Source organism: Xenopus tropicalis, chromosome 2 (assembly GCF_000004195.4).
Source record: "Xenopus tropicalis strain Nigerian chromosome 2, UCB_Xtro_10.0, whole genome shotgun sequence".
Taxonomy (NCBI): domain Eukaryota; kingdom Metazoa; phylum Chordata; class Amphibia; order Anura; family Pipidae; genus Xenopus; species Xenopus tropicalis.
The window spans coordinates 1,971,488-1,985,409 of record NC_030678.2 but is presented as its reverse complement, the minus strand read 5'-3'; the positions used below and the strand labels follow the sequence as shown (position 1 = coordinate 1,985,409).

The window sequence follows — 13,922 nt, the reverse complement described above, 5'->3', positions numbered from 1 at the left end:
AAGCAAATCTGCCAGTGTATGGCCACCTTGTGTGCCAACTTGTGTGATTTGATTGGCTGCTCATAGCCCCTGGGGTGGGCAATTCAAGATACCTGTAGGGGGCGACCCTGTCGCTGATTTTCATAATGGTGCAGCAATGAGATTGGGGAGACCTCCCCCCGGTGCCATGGCATGCCAATCTGCCAATGACCGGTGCCCACCCTGCTCTGCATTAGGCCGGGGCCATCGCCGCGCATCTTACAAACAAACACACAAGCCCGTATCTTATGCCTCTTTAATTCATTTCAAGATGAGAATCCGGAGTGCCTGAATGAAAGCGGGCCAGCAGCACTCCTTCGGTTGGGCATCCGGGCGCCCACGGCAGTCTCGCACTCCGACAGACAGAAATAAGTTAAAAATGTCAGCACTCAAACCCATCCCCTGGAAAAGAGAAAAATATCCATTACTGACGCAGAGCTGCTGTATGTAACGGCGTGTACAGCGGCTCTATACAACTCCTGAGGCCAAACAAGACAATACCCAGCATCCTCCCACAACTCCCTGCGGCCCTTGGAACGGATACATTTGCTTTTTCCTAATGTGGCACAATGGCAGCAGTGCTGGTTTACTGCAATGCTGAACTCCCGGCTGTACAGCATCGCTTATTTACATGCCGATAATTATTGGACTACAAATAATGTAACATGAATGAAGCTTGGGGCATGCTGGGAGCTGTAGTCCAGCAACATCAGGGTTGGATTCTTAAAGCAATATTGCACAATAAAACTTTCCCCCAATGAGAATCCCAGCTGATGTGAGTAAATCCGGCTCCCTGTTCTCTGTTCCTGCAATTGGAGTTGGGAGCAATAAGCACAGTTTCCCAGCACTGAACAAGTCTGTCCCTTTATCCCCATGTCTGATTCCTGTGCCATATAATGACGGGAAAATGCCATCATTATCTCTATATGTAAGGTACCAGCAAGGGGCCTGACACAGGGAATCAGCATTCTCATTGGTCACTTCATTTATAATGAAGTTTTTGGTCAGTAGAATTCTCATTGGGGAATTTTCTTGCATCTATAATTATGACTCTCTTTAACTCTTCATTTCCACCCCAAGGACACGCCATGCTGGCACTTACCATTCACACTCAGCCGTTCCCCATGTTCACACTTTGAACCCCAGAGATCTCATACACTCCTTGTGCGCCTCGATAAGATGCTGACAGTTCTCCTCGCCCTTCTCGATGATACTGTGTGGGGAGAGAAGTCGGTGATACTCCTACTTCCTGTACATGTTACACATAAGCACAAATGAACAATTTCATATTTGGAGGACACTGGCCCTTTAATGTATGTTAAGGTGCCCGGACGGGCGGATATGCCCACCTAAGGTGGCCGATAGTGGGCTAATTTGATTGTTTAGCCCTAGGGCAGGGTATAACTGCAGTCGGATCAAACCTGACCATCAAGATCCGCCCAATTTTTGGCCAAATTGGGGGTGCCCATACACAGGCAGATAAGCTGCCAAATCGTACTGAAGAACCCCAAATTTGCCCGTGTATAGGAACCTTCATATAGTCCCTTGGGATGGGGGGGGGGGGGCATGGAATGACCTTGTCATGCTCAGAACATGCAGCTAAAAGGGAACAGAGATACCGTGTAATCACAATGGGAAAGATAAGGCCCCACTCCTGTACTATCTCAGCTGGGGGTGAGGGACACACACTCAGCGCTGCCAACCAATGGAATGGGATTTTGGGAGCTACAGCTCTTACTTACTAAGGGCAACAGGGATCACGGACAGCAGGAGAAAAAAAAAAATTCTGAAGAGCGAGATTAAATTTAAAGGGGAAGTTAACCTTTACATTAACTTTTAGTATAATGTAGAGAGTTTGGAATTGGTCTTCATTTTTTATTATTTATAGTTTTTTAGTTATTTCATTTTCAGCAGCAGCAGCTATTTGGTTGCTAGGGTCCAAGTTACCTTAGCAACAAGGGAGTAGTTTGGATGAGAGACTGGTATATGAATAGGGGAGGGGCTGAATAGAAAAGAAAGTTACAAAAAGTACCAACAACAATAAAACTGGAGCCTCACAGAGCAATAGGGTTTGGCTGCCGGGGTCAGTGACCCCCATTTGAAAGCTGCAAAGAGTTGGACGAAGGCAGCAAATAATTCAAAACTATAACAAATAAATAATGAAGACCAATTGAAAAGTTGCTCGGAATTGACCATTCTATAACAAACTAACAGAGAAGGGAGCAGATACAATGTGGCCAGTTTAATAAATCTCCCCACGTGATGGGGACAAACAGGCGGTACCAGAAAAGCGCCACTGGTTTCTATATTTGCACATGGAATTTCCAGGCCGGGCTATTACATGTCAGGGAGCAGCTGCCGCCCAAAGTGCCCATGTGTGCGACACAGTAGCCCATGTTACAAACACCGAGGATAGAAGGGCTGGCTGTACCCGGGGCCACAATGTATAATTAAAGGGACAGCGGCATCAGACCAATATGCCCCATATGCACAGTTGCTCTGCAGTGTGGCCAAAGCAGGTCAGGACTGGGATACAGAATAGGCCCTGGCATTCCCATTACCCAGAGGCACAAACAGACCCCCCCCCAGCCCAATAAATAGTGAGTGTCTGTGGCACCTTACAGCCCCCCTGGCATTCCCATTACCCAGAGGCACAAACAGCCCCCCCCCAGCCCAATAAATAGTGAGTGTCTGTGGCACCTTACAGCCCCCCCCGGCATTCCCAGTACCCAGAGGCACAAACAGCCCCCCCCCAGCCCAATAAATAGTGAGTGTCTGTGGCACCTTACAGCCCCCCTGGCATTCCCAGTACCCAGAGGCACAAACAGCCCCCCCCCAGCCCAATAAATAGTGACTGTCTGTGGCACCTTACAGCCCCCCTGGCATTCCCAGTACCCAGAGGCACAAACAGCCCCCCCCAGCCCAATAAATAGTGACTGTCTGTGGCACCTTACAGCCCCCCTGGCATTCCCAGTACCCAGAGGCACAAACAGCCCCCCCCCCAGCCCAATAAATAGTGAGTGTCTGTGGCACCTTACAGCCCCCCTGGCATAGAGTACACAGATTGCCAGTCCGGGCCTGGGCCAAAGTTGAAACATGTGAAAATACCCCAAAGTGGTTCCATATGGCGCGGCACTTACCAGGCATCTCGTGCTTTTTTGGTCTCCGGACACGCACAGCACGGCTTCAGGGGCTTCTTCTCCTGACTCTCTGCCCCGGAGCTCTGGGACTCACAACTGGCTGCGGCCAAACTGGACATGGCGCAATGTGGAAGTGGTGTGGGCCCTGCGGTGGGCTGAGCGAGAAAAGGCAAATAAATAAAATGTACATGTTTCTTTCATAAACCATGATCCATTTTCCAGCTAATTAACTCCTCATTCAAGAGGGAATAAAACAAAGAATAAACCCCCTTTTAAAAACAAGTCACTGCAACTAATCTACGCAGCAAAAACCCTGTGCGATTAATCACAGCGACTTTGCGGGAAAGTCACTGCAATTAGATGCAATGACCGACTAATCGCCCCATGTGTCTTCACCCCAAAAGGGGCTTTAAACAAGCAGAATACCCAAAACTATTGTGATATCAAAATCTAAAGTTAGTATTGATGTTGGTATATATGGTTTATGTATGTGAGTGGATAGATAGGTCAGTGTGGGTCTGTATGTGAGTGGATAGGTCAGTGTGGGTCTGTATGTGAGTGGATAGGTCAGTGTGGGTCTGTATGTGAGTGGATAGATAGGTCAGTGTGGGTCTGTATGTGAGTGGATAGATAGGTCAGTGTGGGTCTGTATGTGAGTGGATAGATAGGTCAGTGTGGGTCTGTATGTGAGTGGATAGGTCAGTATGGGTCTGTATGTGAGTGGATAGATAGGTCAGTGTGGGTCTGTATGTGAGTGGATAGGTCAGTGTGGGTCTGTATGTGAGTGGATAGATAGGTCAGTGTGGGTCTGTATGTGAGTGGATAGGTCAGTATGGGTCTGTATGTGAGTGGATAGGTCAGTGTGGGTCTGTATGTGAGTGGATAGGTCAGTGTGGGTCTGTATGTGAGTGGATAGGTCAGTGTGGGTCTGTATGTGAGTGGATAGGTCAGTGTGGGTCTGTATGTGAGTGGATAGGTCAGTGTGGGTCTGTATGTGAGTGGATAGGTCAGTGTGGGTCTGTATGTGAGTGGATAGGTCAGTGTGGGTCTGTATGTGAGTGGATAGGTCAGTGTGGGTCTGTATGTGAGTGGATAGGTCAGTGTGGGTCTGTATGTGAGTGGATAGGTCAGTATGGGTCTGTATGTGAGTGGATAGGTCAGTGTGGGTCTGTATGTGAGTGGATAGGTCAGTGTGGGTCTGTATGTGAGTGGATAGGTCAGTGTGGGTCTGTATGTGAGTGGATAGGTCAGTGTGGGTCTGTATGTGAGTGGATAGGTCAGTGTGGGTCTGTATGTGAGTGGATAGGTCAGTGTGGGTCTGTATGTGAGTGGATAGGTCAGTGTGGGTCTGTATGTGAGTGGATAGGTCAGTGTGGGTCTGTATGTGAGTGGATAGGTCAGTGTGGGTCTGTATGTGAGTGGATAAATGGGTCAGTGTGGGTCTGTATGTGAGTGGATGGGTCAGTGTGGGTCTGTATGTGAGTGGATAGGTCAGTGTGGGTCTGTATGTGAGTGGATAGGTCAGTGTGGGTCTGTATGTGAGTGGATAGGTCAGTGTGGGTCTGTATGTGAGTGGATAGGTCAGTATGGGTCTGTATGTGAGTGGATAGGTAGGTCAGTATGGGTCTGTATGTGAGTGGATAGGTCAGTGTGGGTCTGTATGTGAGTGGATAGGTCAGTGTGGGTCTGTATGTGAGTGGATAGATAGGTCAGTGTGGGTCTGTATGTGAGTGGATAGGTCAGTATGGGTCTGTATGTGAGTGGATAGGTCAGTGTGGGTCTGTATGTGAGTGGATAGGTCAGTGTGGGTCTGTATGTGAGTGGATAGGTCAGTGTGGGTGTGTGGGTGCTGAGGGTCACTTGGAAGTGTTGATGGACTTCTTTTTTCAACCTGACTTACCTGTGTAACTATATGGGTGCCCGGGCTGGTTACAAGAAAAGCCGGCAGTGTTTAATTGCACAATTATGAGTGATGGGAAACACCCCAGTACTACGGCTTGTAAAGCCCCACCCAGCGAATAGAAATGGGGAAGGGCCGGGGCCCAGGAAACCTAATCTCTATGGGAGGCCGAGTGACCTTCCCACAATGTCACAGGCTCAGAGCAGTCACACCTCCCAAATATTCACTCCGCCCCCAAACAGCAACACAAATGCACAAGGGGCTTTATATAAAGGGGGGGACCCCACCCAAAAACTGTGTTTGGTATAGAAACAGCCATTCTAAGCAGCTTGTATCCATTTATTCCTCATTCTCACTGGGAATGTGTGTCATTGCTACTGTCTGTAACAGTTTGTTTATATTCTCTGCACTGCTCCACCCGCCTTGTGATATAATGTAGCAGAAGCCAGTTGTATCAGGAGTCAGAACCAGCAGTGCAGGGAAGGGAAAGGGACAGACACAGTGACAGTTACACATAACTATAAACCCAGTGAGAATGAGGAATGAATGGATATTGGGGAGTTGTATCAGGAGTCAGAACCAGCAGTGCAGGGAAGGGAAAGGGACAGACACAGTGACAGTTACACATAACTATAAACCCAGTGAGAATGAGGGATGAATGGGTATTGGGGAGTTGTATCAGGAGTCAGAACCAGCAGTGCAGGGAAGGGAAAGGGACAGACACAGTGACAGTTACACATAACTATAAACCCAGTGAGAATGAGGAATGAATGGATATTGGGGAGTTGTATCAGGAGTCAGAACCAGCAGTGCAGGGAAGGGAAAGGGACAGACACAGTGACAGTTACACATAACTATAAACCCAGTGAGAATGAGGAATGAATGGATATTGGGGAGTTGTATCAGGAGTCAGAACCAGCAGTGCAGGGAAGGGAAAGGGACAGACACAGTGACAGTTACACATAACTATAAACCCAGTGAGAATGAGGAATGAATGGGTATTGGGAATTTGCTTTGAGTTAAATTCTCTTTAATTAGGCAAAAAGTTTTTGGTGCACCTTCAGACATAGACATCCCCCTCCCCAAAAACACTAATACACACCCCCCCCCCCATTCATACCTGAATCCCTATGTAAAGATATACCCCCCATACACACAAGACCTCTATATACATGGATATACTCCCCTACACAAAATGATATACTCTAATAAACATAGCAGGACCCCCTATATAAAGATATTCTCCCATACACACACAACAGGACCTATATGTACACGGTTATACTCCCATACATTTCATAGGCCCCCTATGTACAGTGATACACACACACAGTAAAACCCCTATGTACAATGATATACCCCCCCATACACACACCAGGGTGCCTATGCACAGATATACCCCATACACACAGCAGGGCCCCTATGCACACAGGCGGATTGCTAATGTGGTGCCATTATTTAAAAAGGGATCTCGTTCTCAGCCTGAAAACTATAGGCCTGTTAGTCTGACATCAGTAGTAGGAAAACTTCTGGAAGGGGTAATAAGGGATAGGGTACTTGAATACATTGCAGTCCACAATACTATTAGTTTGTGCCACATGGGTTTATGGGTAACAGATCTTGCCAGACTAATTTAGTTGCCTTTTATGAGGTGAGCAGGAACCTTGATGCTGGAATGGCAGTTGATGGGATCTACTTAGATTTTGCTAAAGCGTTTGATACAGTACCTCACAGAAGGTTAATGATCAAATTAAGGAATATTGGCCTAGAACATAATATTTGTAATTGGATAGAGAACTGGCTGAAGGATAGATTACACAGAGTGGGGTAAATGGAACATTTTCTAATTGGACCAGTGTGGTTAGTGGGTACCGCAGGGGTCAGTCCTTGGGCCTTTGCTTTTTAACTTGTTTATTAATGCCCTGGGGGGGGGCATAGACAGTACTGTTTCTATTTTTGCTGATGACACTTAATTGGGCAAAACTATAAGTTCCATGCAGGATGCTGCCGCTTTGCAGAGAGATTTGTCTGGGAAACTGGAAAATGAGATTTAATGTTGACAAGTGCAAAGTTATGCATTTTGGTAGAAATTATAAACGCGAACTATCTACTGAATGGGAGTGTGTTGGGGGATCCTTAATGGAGAAGGATCTGGGGGTTTTTGTAGATCACAAGTTGTCTAATTCCAGGCAGTGTCATTCTGTGGCTACTAAAGCAAATAAAGTGCTGTCTTGTATAAACAGGGCATTGACTCAAGGGATGAGAACATAATTTTGCCCCTTTATAGGTCCCTGGTAAGGCCTCACCTTGAGTATGGGGGCAGTAACAGTGAGTATGGGGGGGCAGTAACAGTGAGTATGGGGGGGCAGTAACAGTGAGTATGGGGGGGCAGTAACAGTGAGTATGGGGGGGCAGTAACAGTGAGTATGGGGGGGCAGTAACAGTGAGTATGGGGGGGCAGTAACAGTGAGTATGGGGGGCAGTAACAGTGAGTATGGGGGGGCAGTAACAGTGAGTATGGGGGGGCAGTAACAGTGAGTATGGGGGGGCAGTAACAGTGAGTATGGGGGGGCAGTTACAGTGAGTATGGGGGGCAGTTTTGGGCTCCAGTCCTTAAGAAGGATATTAATGAGCTGGAGAGAGTGCAGAGACTGCAACTAAACTGGTTAAGGGGATGGAAGGGTTAAACTATGAGGTTAGACTGTCAGGGTTGGGGTTGTTTTCTCTGGAAAAGAGGCGCTTGCGAGGGGACATGATTACTCTGTACAAGTACATTAGGGGGGATTATAGGCAGTTGGGGGATGTTCTTTTTTCCCATAAAAACAATCAGCGCACCAGAGGCCCCCCCTATAGATTAGAGGAAAGGAGCTTCCATTTGAAGCAGCGTAGGGGGTTCCTCACGGTGAGGGCAGTGAGGGGGTTGGGGAATGCCCTGCCGGGGGATGTTGGGTAGGGGGTTCCTCACGGTGAGGGCAGTGAGGGGGTTGGGGAATGCCCTGCCGGTGGATGTTGGGTAGGGGGTTCCTCACGGTGAGGGCAGTGAGAGGGTGGGGGAATACCCTGCCGGGGGATGTTGGGTAGGGGGTTCCTCACGGTGAGGGCAGTGAGGGGGTTGGGGAATGCCCTGCCGGGGGATGTTGGGTAGGGGGTTCCTCACGGTGAGGGCAGTGAGGGGGTTGGGGAATGCCCTGCCGGGGGATGTTGGGTAGGGGGTTCCTCACGGTGAGGGCAGTGAGGGGGTTGGGGAATGCCCTTCCTAGAGATGGGGTAATGGCAGATTCTGTTAGTGCCTATAAGAGGGGCCTGGATGAGTTCTTGATCAATCAGAATATCCAAGGCTATTGTGATACTAATATCTACAGTTAGTATTACTGGTTATATATATATATATATATATATATATATATATATATATATATATATATATATATATATATATATATATAATTTTATGTATGTGAGTGTATAGATTGGTTAGTATAGGTTGTGTGCTGGGTTTACTCGGATGGGTTGAACTTGATGGACAATGGTCTTTTTTCAACCCTATGTAACTATGTAATATACCCCATACACACAGCAGGGCCCCTATTCACAGATATACCCCATATACAATACACAAGGCCAAGTAACTCAGTGACCTGAAATGCCCCAGTCACATCCCTGATCCCAAAAACCCTAAAAGGGAACTAAACACTCCAAACAAATTAATCAAAAATGGCTTATTTTAAGCTTATTAGACAAACTGACACTTCCCCAGCGCCCAGAGACGCTTCCCGCGTCAGTACCTGTAACCCTTCCCGCGTCAGTACCTGTAACCCTTCCCGCGTCAGTACCTGTAACCCTTCCCGCGTCAGTACCTGTAACCCTTCCCGCGTCAGTACCTGTAACCCTTCCCGCGTCAGTACCTGTAACCCTTCCCGCGTCAGTACCTGTAACCCTTCCCGCGTCAGTACCTGGGGCCGAACAGCAGGGGGCGCCTCTAGCAAAGTTATAGGAATGTCAGAGGGAGAAGTTACCCCACCAAATCCAGATATCCCTCATTGGCATCCCCCCACCATACACCTATACACTCACACTGGGACCCCTTATACACAGACCCCATATACAGAAAGCCCCACACACACCGCGGCGGTTGTACAGTTCGAGTAGCGGGGAGAGAGGAGAAGCCCCAGAGTAGCGGGGAGAGAGGAGAAGCCCCAGAGTAGCGGGGAGAGGAGAAGCCCCAGAGTAGCGGGGAGAGGAGAAGCCCCAGAGTAGCGGGGAGAGGAGAAGCCCCAGAGTAGCGGGGAGAGGAGAAGCCCCAGAGTAGCGGGGAGAGGAGAAGCCCCAGAGTAGCGGGGAGAGGAGAAGCCCCAGAGTAGCGGGGAGAGAAGCAGCCCCAGAGTAGCGGGGAGAGAAGCAGCCCCAGAGTAGCGGGGAGAGAAGCAGCCCCAGAGTAGCGGGGAGAGAGGCCCCAGAGTAGCGGGGAGAGGAGAAGCCCCAGAGTAGCGGGGAGAGGAGAAGCCCCAGAGTAGCGGGGAGAGAGGCCCCAGAGTAGCGGGGAGAGAGGCCCCAGAGTAGCGGGGAGAGAGGCCCCAGAGTAGCGGGGAGAGAAGCCCCAGAGTAGCGGGGAGAGAAGCCCCAGAGTAGCGGGGAGAGAAGCCCCAGAGTAGCGGGGAGAGAAGCCCCAGAGTAGCGGGGAGAGGAGAAGCCCCAGAGTAGCGGGGAGAGGAGAAGCCCCAGAGTAGCGGGGAGAGAGGCCCCAGAGTAGCGGGGAGAGAAGCCCCAGAGTAGCGGGGAGAGAAGCCCCAGAGTAGCGGGGAGAGAAGCCCCAGAGTAGCGGGGAGAGGAGAAGCCCCAGAGTAGCGGGGAGAGGAGAAGCCCCAGAGTAGCGGGAGAGAAGCCCCAGAGTAGCGGGGAGAGGAGAAGCCCCAGAGTAGCGGGGAGAGGAGAAGCCCCAGAGTAGCGGGGAGAGGAGAAGCCCCAGAGTAGCGGGGAGAGGAGAAGCCCCAGAGTAGCGGGGAGAGGAGAAGCCCCAGAGTAGCGGGGAGAGGAGAAGCCCCAGAGTAGCGGGGAGAGGAGAAGCCCCAGAGTAGCGGGGAGAGGAGAAGCCCCAGAGTAGCGGGGAGAGGAGAAGCCCCAGAGTAGCGGGGAGAGGAGAAGCCCAGAGTAGCGGGGAGAGGCCCCAGAGTAGCGGGGAGAGAAGCCCCAGAGTAGCGGGGAGAAGAGCCCCAGAGTAGCGGGGAGAGAGGCCCCAGAGTAGCGGGGAGAGAAGCCCCAGAGTAGCGGGGAGAGAGCCCCAGAGTAGCGGGGAGAGAAGCCCCAGAGTAGCGGGGAGAGAAGCCCCAGAGTAGCGGGGAGAGAAGCCCCAGAGTAGCGGGGAGAGAAGCCCCAGAGTAGCGGGGAGAGAAGCCCCAGAGTAGCGGGGAGAGAAGCCCCAGAGTAGCGGGGAGAGAAGCCCCAGAGTAGCGGGGAGAGAAGCCCCAGAGTAGCGGGGAGAGAAGCCCCAGAGTAGCGGGGAGAGAAGCCCCAGAGTAGCGGGGAGAGAAGCCCCAGAGTAGCGGGGAGAGAAGCCCCAGAGTAGCGGGGAGAGAAGCCCCAGAGTAGCGGGGAGAGAAGCCCCAGAGTAGCGGGGAGAGAAGCCCAGAGTAGCGGGGAGAGAAGCCCCAGAGTAGCGGGGAGAGAAGCCCAGAGTAGCGGGGAGAGAAGCCCCAGAGTAGCGGGGAGAGAAGCCCCAGAGTAGCGGGGAGAGAAGCCCCAGAGTAGCGGGGAGAGAAGCCCCAGAGTAGCGGGGAGAGAAGCCCAGAGTAGCGGGGAGAGGAAGCCCCAGAGTAGCGGGGAGAGAAGCCCAGAGTAGCGGGGAGAGGAGAAGCCCAGAGTAGCGGGGAGAGAAGCCCCAGAGTAGCGGGGAGAGAAGCCCCAGAGTAGCGGGGAGAGGAGCCCCAGAGTAGCGGGGAGAGGAGCCCCAGAGTAGCGGGGAGAGAAGCCCCAGAGTAGCGGGGAGAGAAGCCCAGAGTAGCGGGGAGAGAAGCCCCAGAGTAGCGGGGAGAGAAGCCCCAGAGTAGCGGGGAGAGAAGCCCCAGAGTAGCGGGGAGAGAAGCCCCAGAGTAGCGGGGAGAGAAGCCCCAGAGTAGCGGGGAGAGAAGCCCCAGAGTAGCGGGGAGAGAAGCCCCAGAGTAGCGGGGAGAGAAGCCCCAGAGTAGCGGGGAGAGAAGCCCCAGAGTAGCGGGGGAGAGAAGCCCCAGAGTAGCGGGGAGAGAAGCCCCAGAGTAGCGGGGAGAGAAGCCCCAGAGTAGCGGGGGAGAGAAGCCCAGAGTAGCGGGGAGAGAAGCCCAGAGTAGCGGGGAGAGAAGCCCAGAGTAGCGGGGAGAGAGCCCCAGAGTAGCGGGGAGAGAAGCCCCAGAGTAGCGGGGAGAGAAGCCCCAGAGTAGCGGGGAGAGAAGCCCAGAGTAGCGGGGAGAGAAGCCCAGAGTAGCGGGGAGAGAAGCCCAGAGTAGCGGGGAGAGAAGCCCAGAGTAGCGGGGAGAGAAGCCCCAGAGTAGCGGGGAGAGAAGCCCAGAGAAGCGGGGAGAGAGGCCCCAGAGTAGCGGGGAGAGAAGCCCAGAGTAGCGGCCGCACTATATCCCCACACAGCTCTGACTTACTTGTCCTTAGCAGTTGCTCTCCAAGCGGCGCTCTCATGTGCTTCCGTTATACAAGGGAAAGGCGCTAGTGCGCAGGCGCTCGCTTCCCGGTGCATGCCGGAACTTGTAGTATTTTGCTTGTTTCTAAACCGGTCCATATTCCTTACAGAATGGGTGGAGCCGCCACAGGGGGACGGGCAGCTAGTTACATCAGGCTGAAATGCAGCCACTTTGTAAATGACTGTGACCCGGTGTCCGGTCATGGTACCGGGTAAAGCCACCGAAACACATCGTTAGCGATACAGCAACAAATCCGATCCTGGACCGCAGTAAGGTCCCGCCCAAGTTATAGGCTTATAGTCATGTGGTCTAAAAGCTAACAGCGCTATTGGCTGAGAATGTACATTAGTGGCCAATCGTGTTCGCGCCCTGTCAGGCTGGCGGTTTTCCCGCCAAACTGGGCTACTAATTTAAAGCCCAGGTGGGTTTCCAAAGTACAAACCCGCCAAGGTACAGTTTTGGGCTATTTTTTGGAGCCTTGGCGGGTTTGTAGTTTGGAAACTACCCAAAGTTTTTTTCTCCCAGTAAACCTGACGTGCCTGTCCCACTGCATGCTGGGTAGTGTAGTTTGTATCTAACAATCAGCCTACAGCTAGGATTACTATAAAACTACAATACCCAGCATGCAATGGGACATTATAGACAGCAGCTCCCATTTCTATTCTATTCAGGCTCAGCCTGTCTGCCCTACAACCTGCTCCCTGCTCTGTGGGGTATGAGATTGTACCATTATTTTCTACTGGGATGTGGGGTGGGGGCTGCCATTTGTTATTTTCCGCAGTTGATCCTTAAGGTATAATTCTCAGGATCTCTTGGGGCTGCTGGGAGTTGTAGTACAATGCACCCATATGTATATCATATCTGGGGTTAATGCAACATTCTGAATCCATTTCTGTAGGGACTTCCCAGCTGGACTGGGCACAGAGGGAATTATCAGCCATCCCAGTAACTGGGCACAGAGGGTATTACCAGCCATCCCAGTAACTGGGCCCAGAGGGAATTATCAGCCATCCCAGTAACTGGGCACAGAGGGAATTACCAGCCATCCCAGTAACTGGGCACAGAGGGAATTACCAGCCATCCCAGTAACTGGGCCCAGAGGGAATTATCAGCCATCCCAGTAACTGGGCACAGAGGGAATTATCAGCCATCCCAGTAACTGGGCCCAGAGGGAATTATCAGCCATCCCAGTAACTGGGCACAGAGGGAATTATCAGCCATCCCAGTAACTGGGCACAGAGGGAATTATTAGCCATCCCAGTAACTGGGCACAGAGGGAATTATCAGCCATCCCAGTAACTGGGCCCAGAGTGAATTATCAGCCATCCCAGTAACTGGGCCCAGAGGGAATTATCAGCCATCCCAGTAACTGGGCCCAGAGGGAATTATCAGCCATCCCAGTAACTGGGCCCAGAGGGAATTATCAGCCATCCCAGTAACTGGGCACAGAGGGAATTATCAGCCATCCCAGTAACTGGGCACAGAGGGAATTATCAGCAGGGCATGGGGAGTGATTATACACTTTAAAAAGGCAGGTATACCCATATATACTTTAATTTTTTAGATTTTTTTTTCCATTGCGCATATTGGGCTATTTTTGGGCTACTTACGAAGTGGCTTTTGGCTAGTATTAGAACTGACTTTGGCTGATTTAGAAAAATAAATCTGCCAACTCTGTTCCCTGCTCCATTCAGCTGTCTGGCTTTGCTGTATAATATAGGTCCCTAACGATCAAGGGCAGATGCAACACTTTTTATAGGCAGGGCTGCCGTCAGAAAAGTTGGGGCCCCCCCATGATGCACAGTACCAAAACTTTGGCACTGTAGGATAGGAACCAATCAGCAGCTAGGCTGACCTGATAGGGAACTGAAGCCTGTCTGTGCTTGGGTGACTGCAGAGCTGTGATTGGCTCTCCCCCTCCTACTGTGCTTCTGGCAGGGGCTGTTAGGCCACGCCCACCCCTCATGTGAAACCCAGACAGGGACCTGAGAGGATCTATAGGGAGCTCCAATAAAGGGGCCATTGTTACAGATAGGGTTAATGTTTAGCCCAAAGGGAAACCAGCACCGTATATTATTCATAATTGCCTACAGGGTTAGGGGTTTTTCTATTTATCCAATATGGCTTGGCCGGTCCCCCCCCTCTGATGGCGGCCCTCTAGACTCCTATATAAACTTTCCAGGGGGGGAATGATTTGTTATT

General features: G+C 51.2%; 1 protein-coding gene across 3 annotated transcripts; it reads right to left on the bottom strand.

The window, feature by feature from the left end:
• Positions 1 to 247: 247 nt before the first annotated feature.
• On the bottom strand, positions 248 to 11,943 carry cox17 (cytochrome c oxidase copper chaperone COX17). Of its 3 annotated transcripts, none has more exons than XM_012957225.3 (4): positions 11,682 to 11,943; positions 3,159 to 3,313; positions 1,121 to 1,231; positions 248 to 420 (listed from the first exon to the last, which is right to left on the bottom strand). In XM_012957225.3, the coding sequence occupies exons 2-3, from the start codon at positions 3,275 to 3,277 to the stop codon at positions 1,147 to 1,149; spliced, it is 204 nt and encodes a 67-aa protein (XP_012812679.1). In that variant the 5' UTR covers positions 3,278 to 3,313; positions 11,682 to 11,943; the 3' UTR covers positions 248 to 420; positions 1,121 to 1,146. The 3 variants fall into 3 exon arrangements, with proteins under 3 accessions (XP_012812679.1, XP_031751962.1, NP_001165070.1); XM_031896102.1 differs by lacking the exon at positions 11,682 to 11,943 and adding an exon at positions 5,059 to 5,129; NM_001171599.1 differs by lacking the exon at positions 11,682 to 11,943 and having other exon boundaries at positions 258 to 420; positions 3,159 to 3,308.
• Positions 11,944 to 13,922: the final 1,979 nt, after the last annotated feature.

Excerpts from the sequence above, each read along its gene's own strand:
- cox17 (XM_012957225.3), bottom strand. The coding sequence starts at position 3,277 with ATGTCCAGTTTGGCCGCAGCCAGTTGTGAGTCCCAGAGCTCCGGGGCA. Across the intron at positions 1,232-3,158 it reads AAAAAAGCACGAGATGCCTG|TATCATCGAGAAGGGCGAGG; the intron begins GTAAGTGCCGCG and ends CTCCCCACACAG.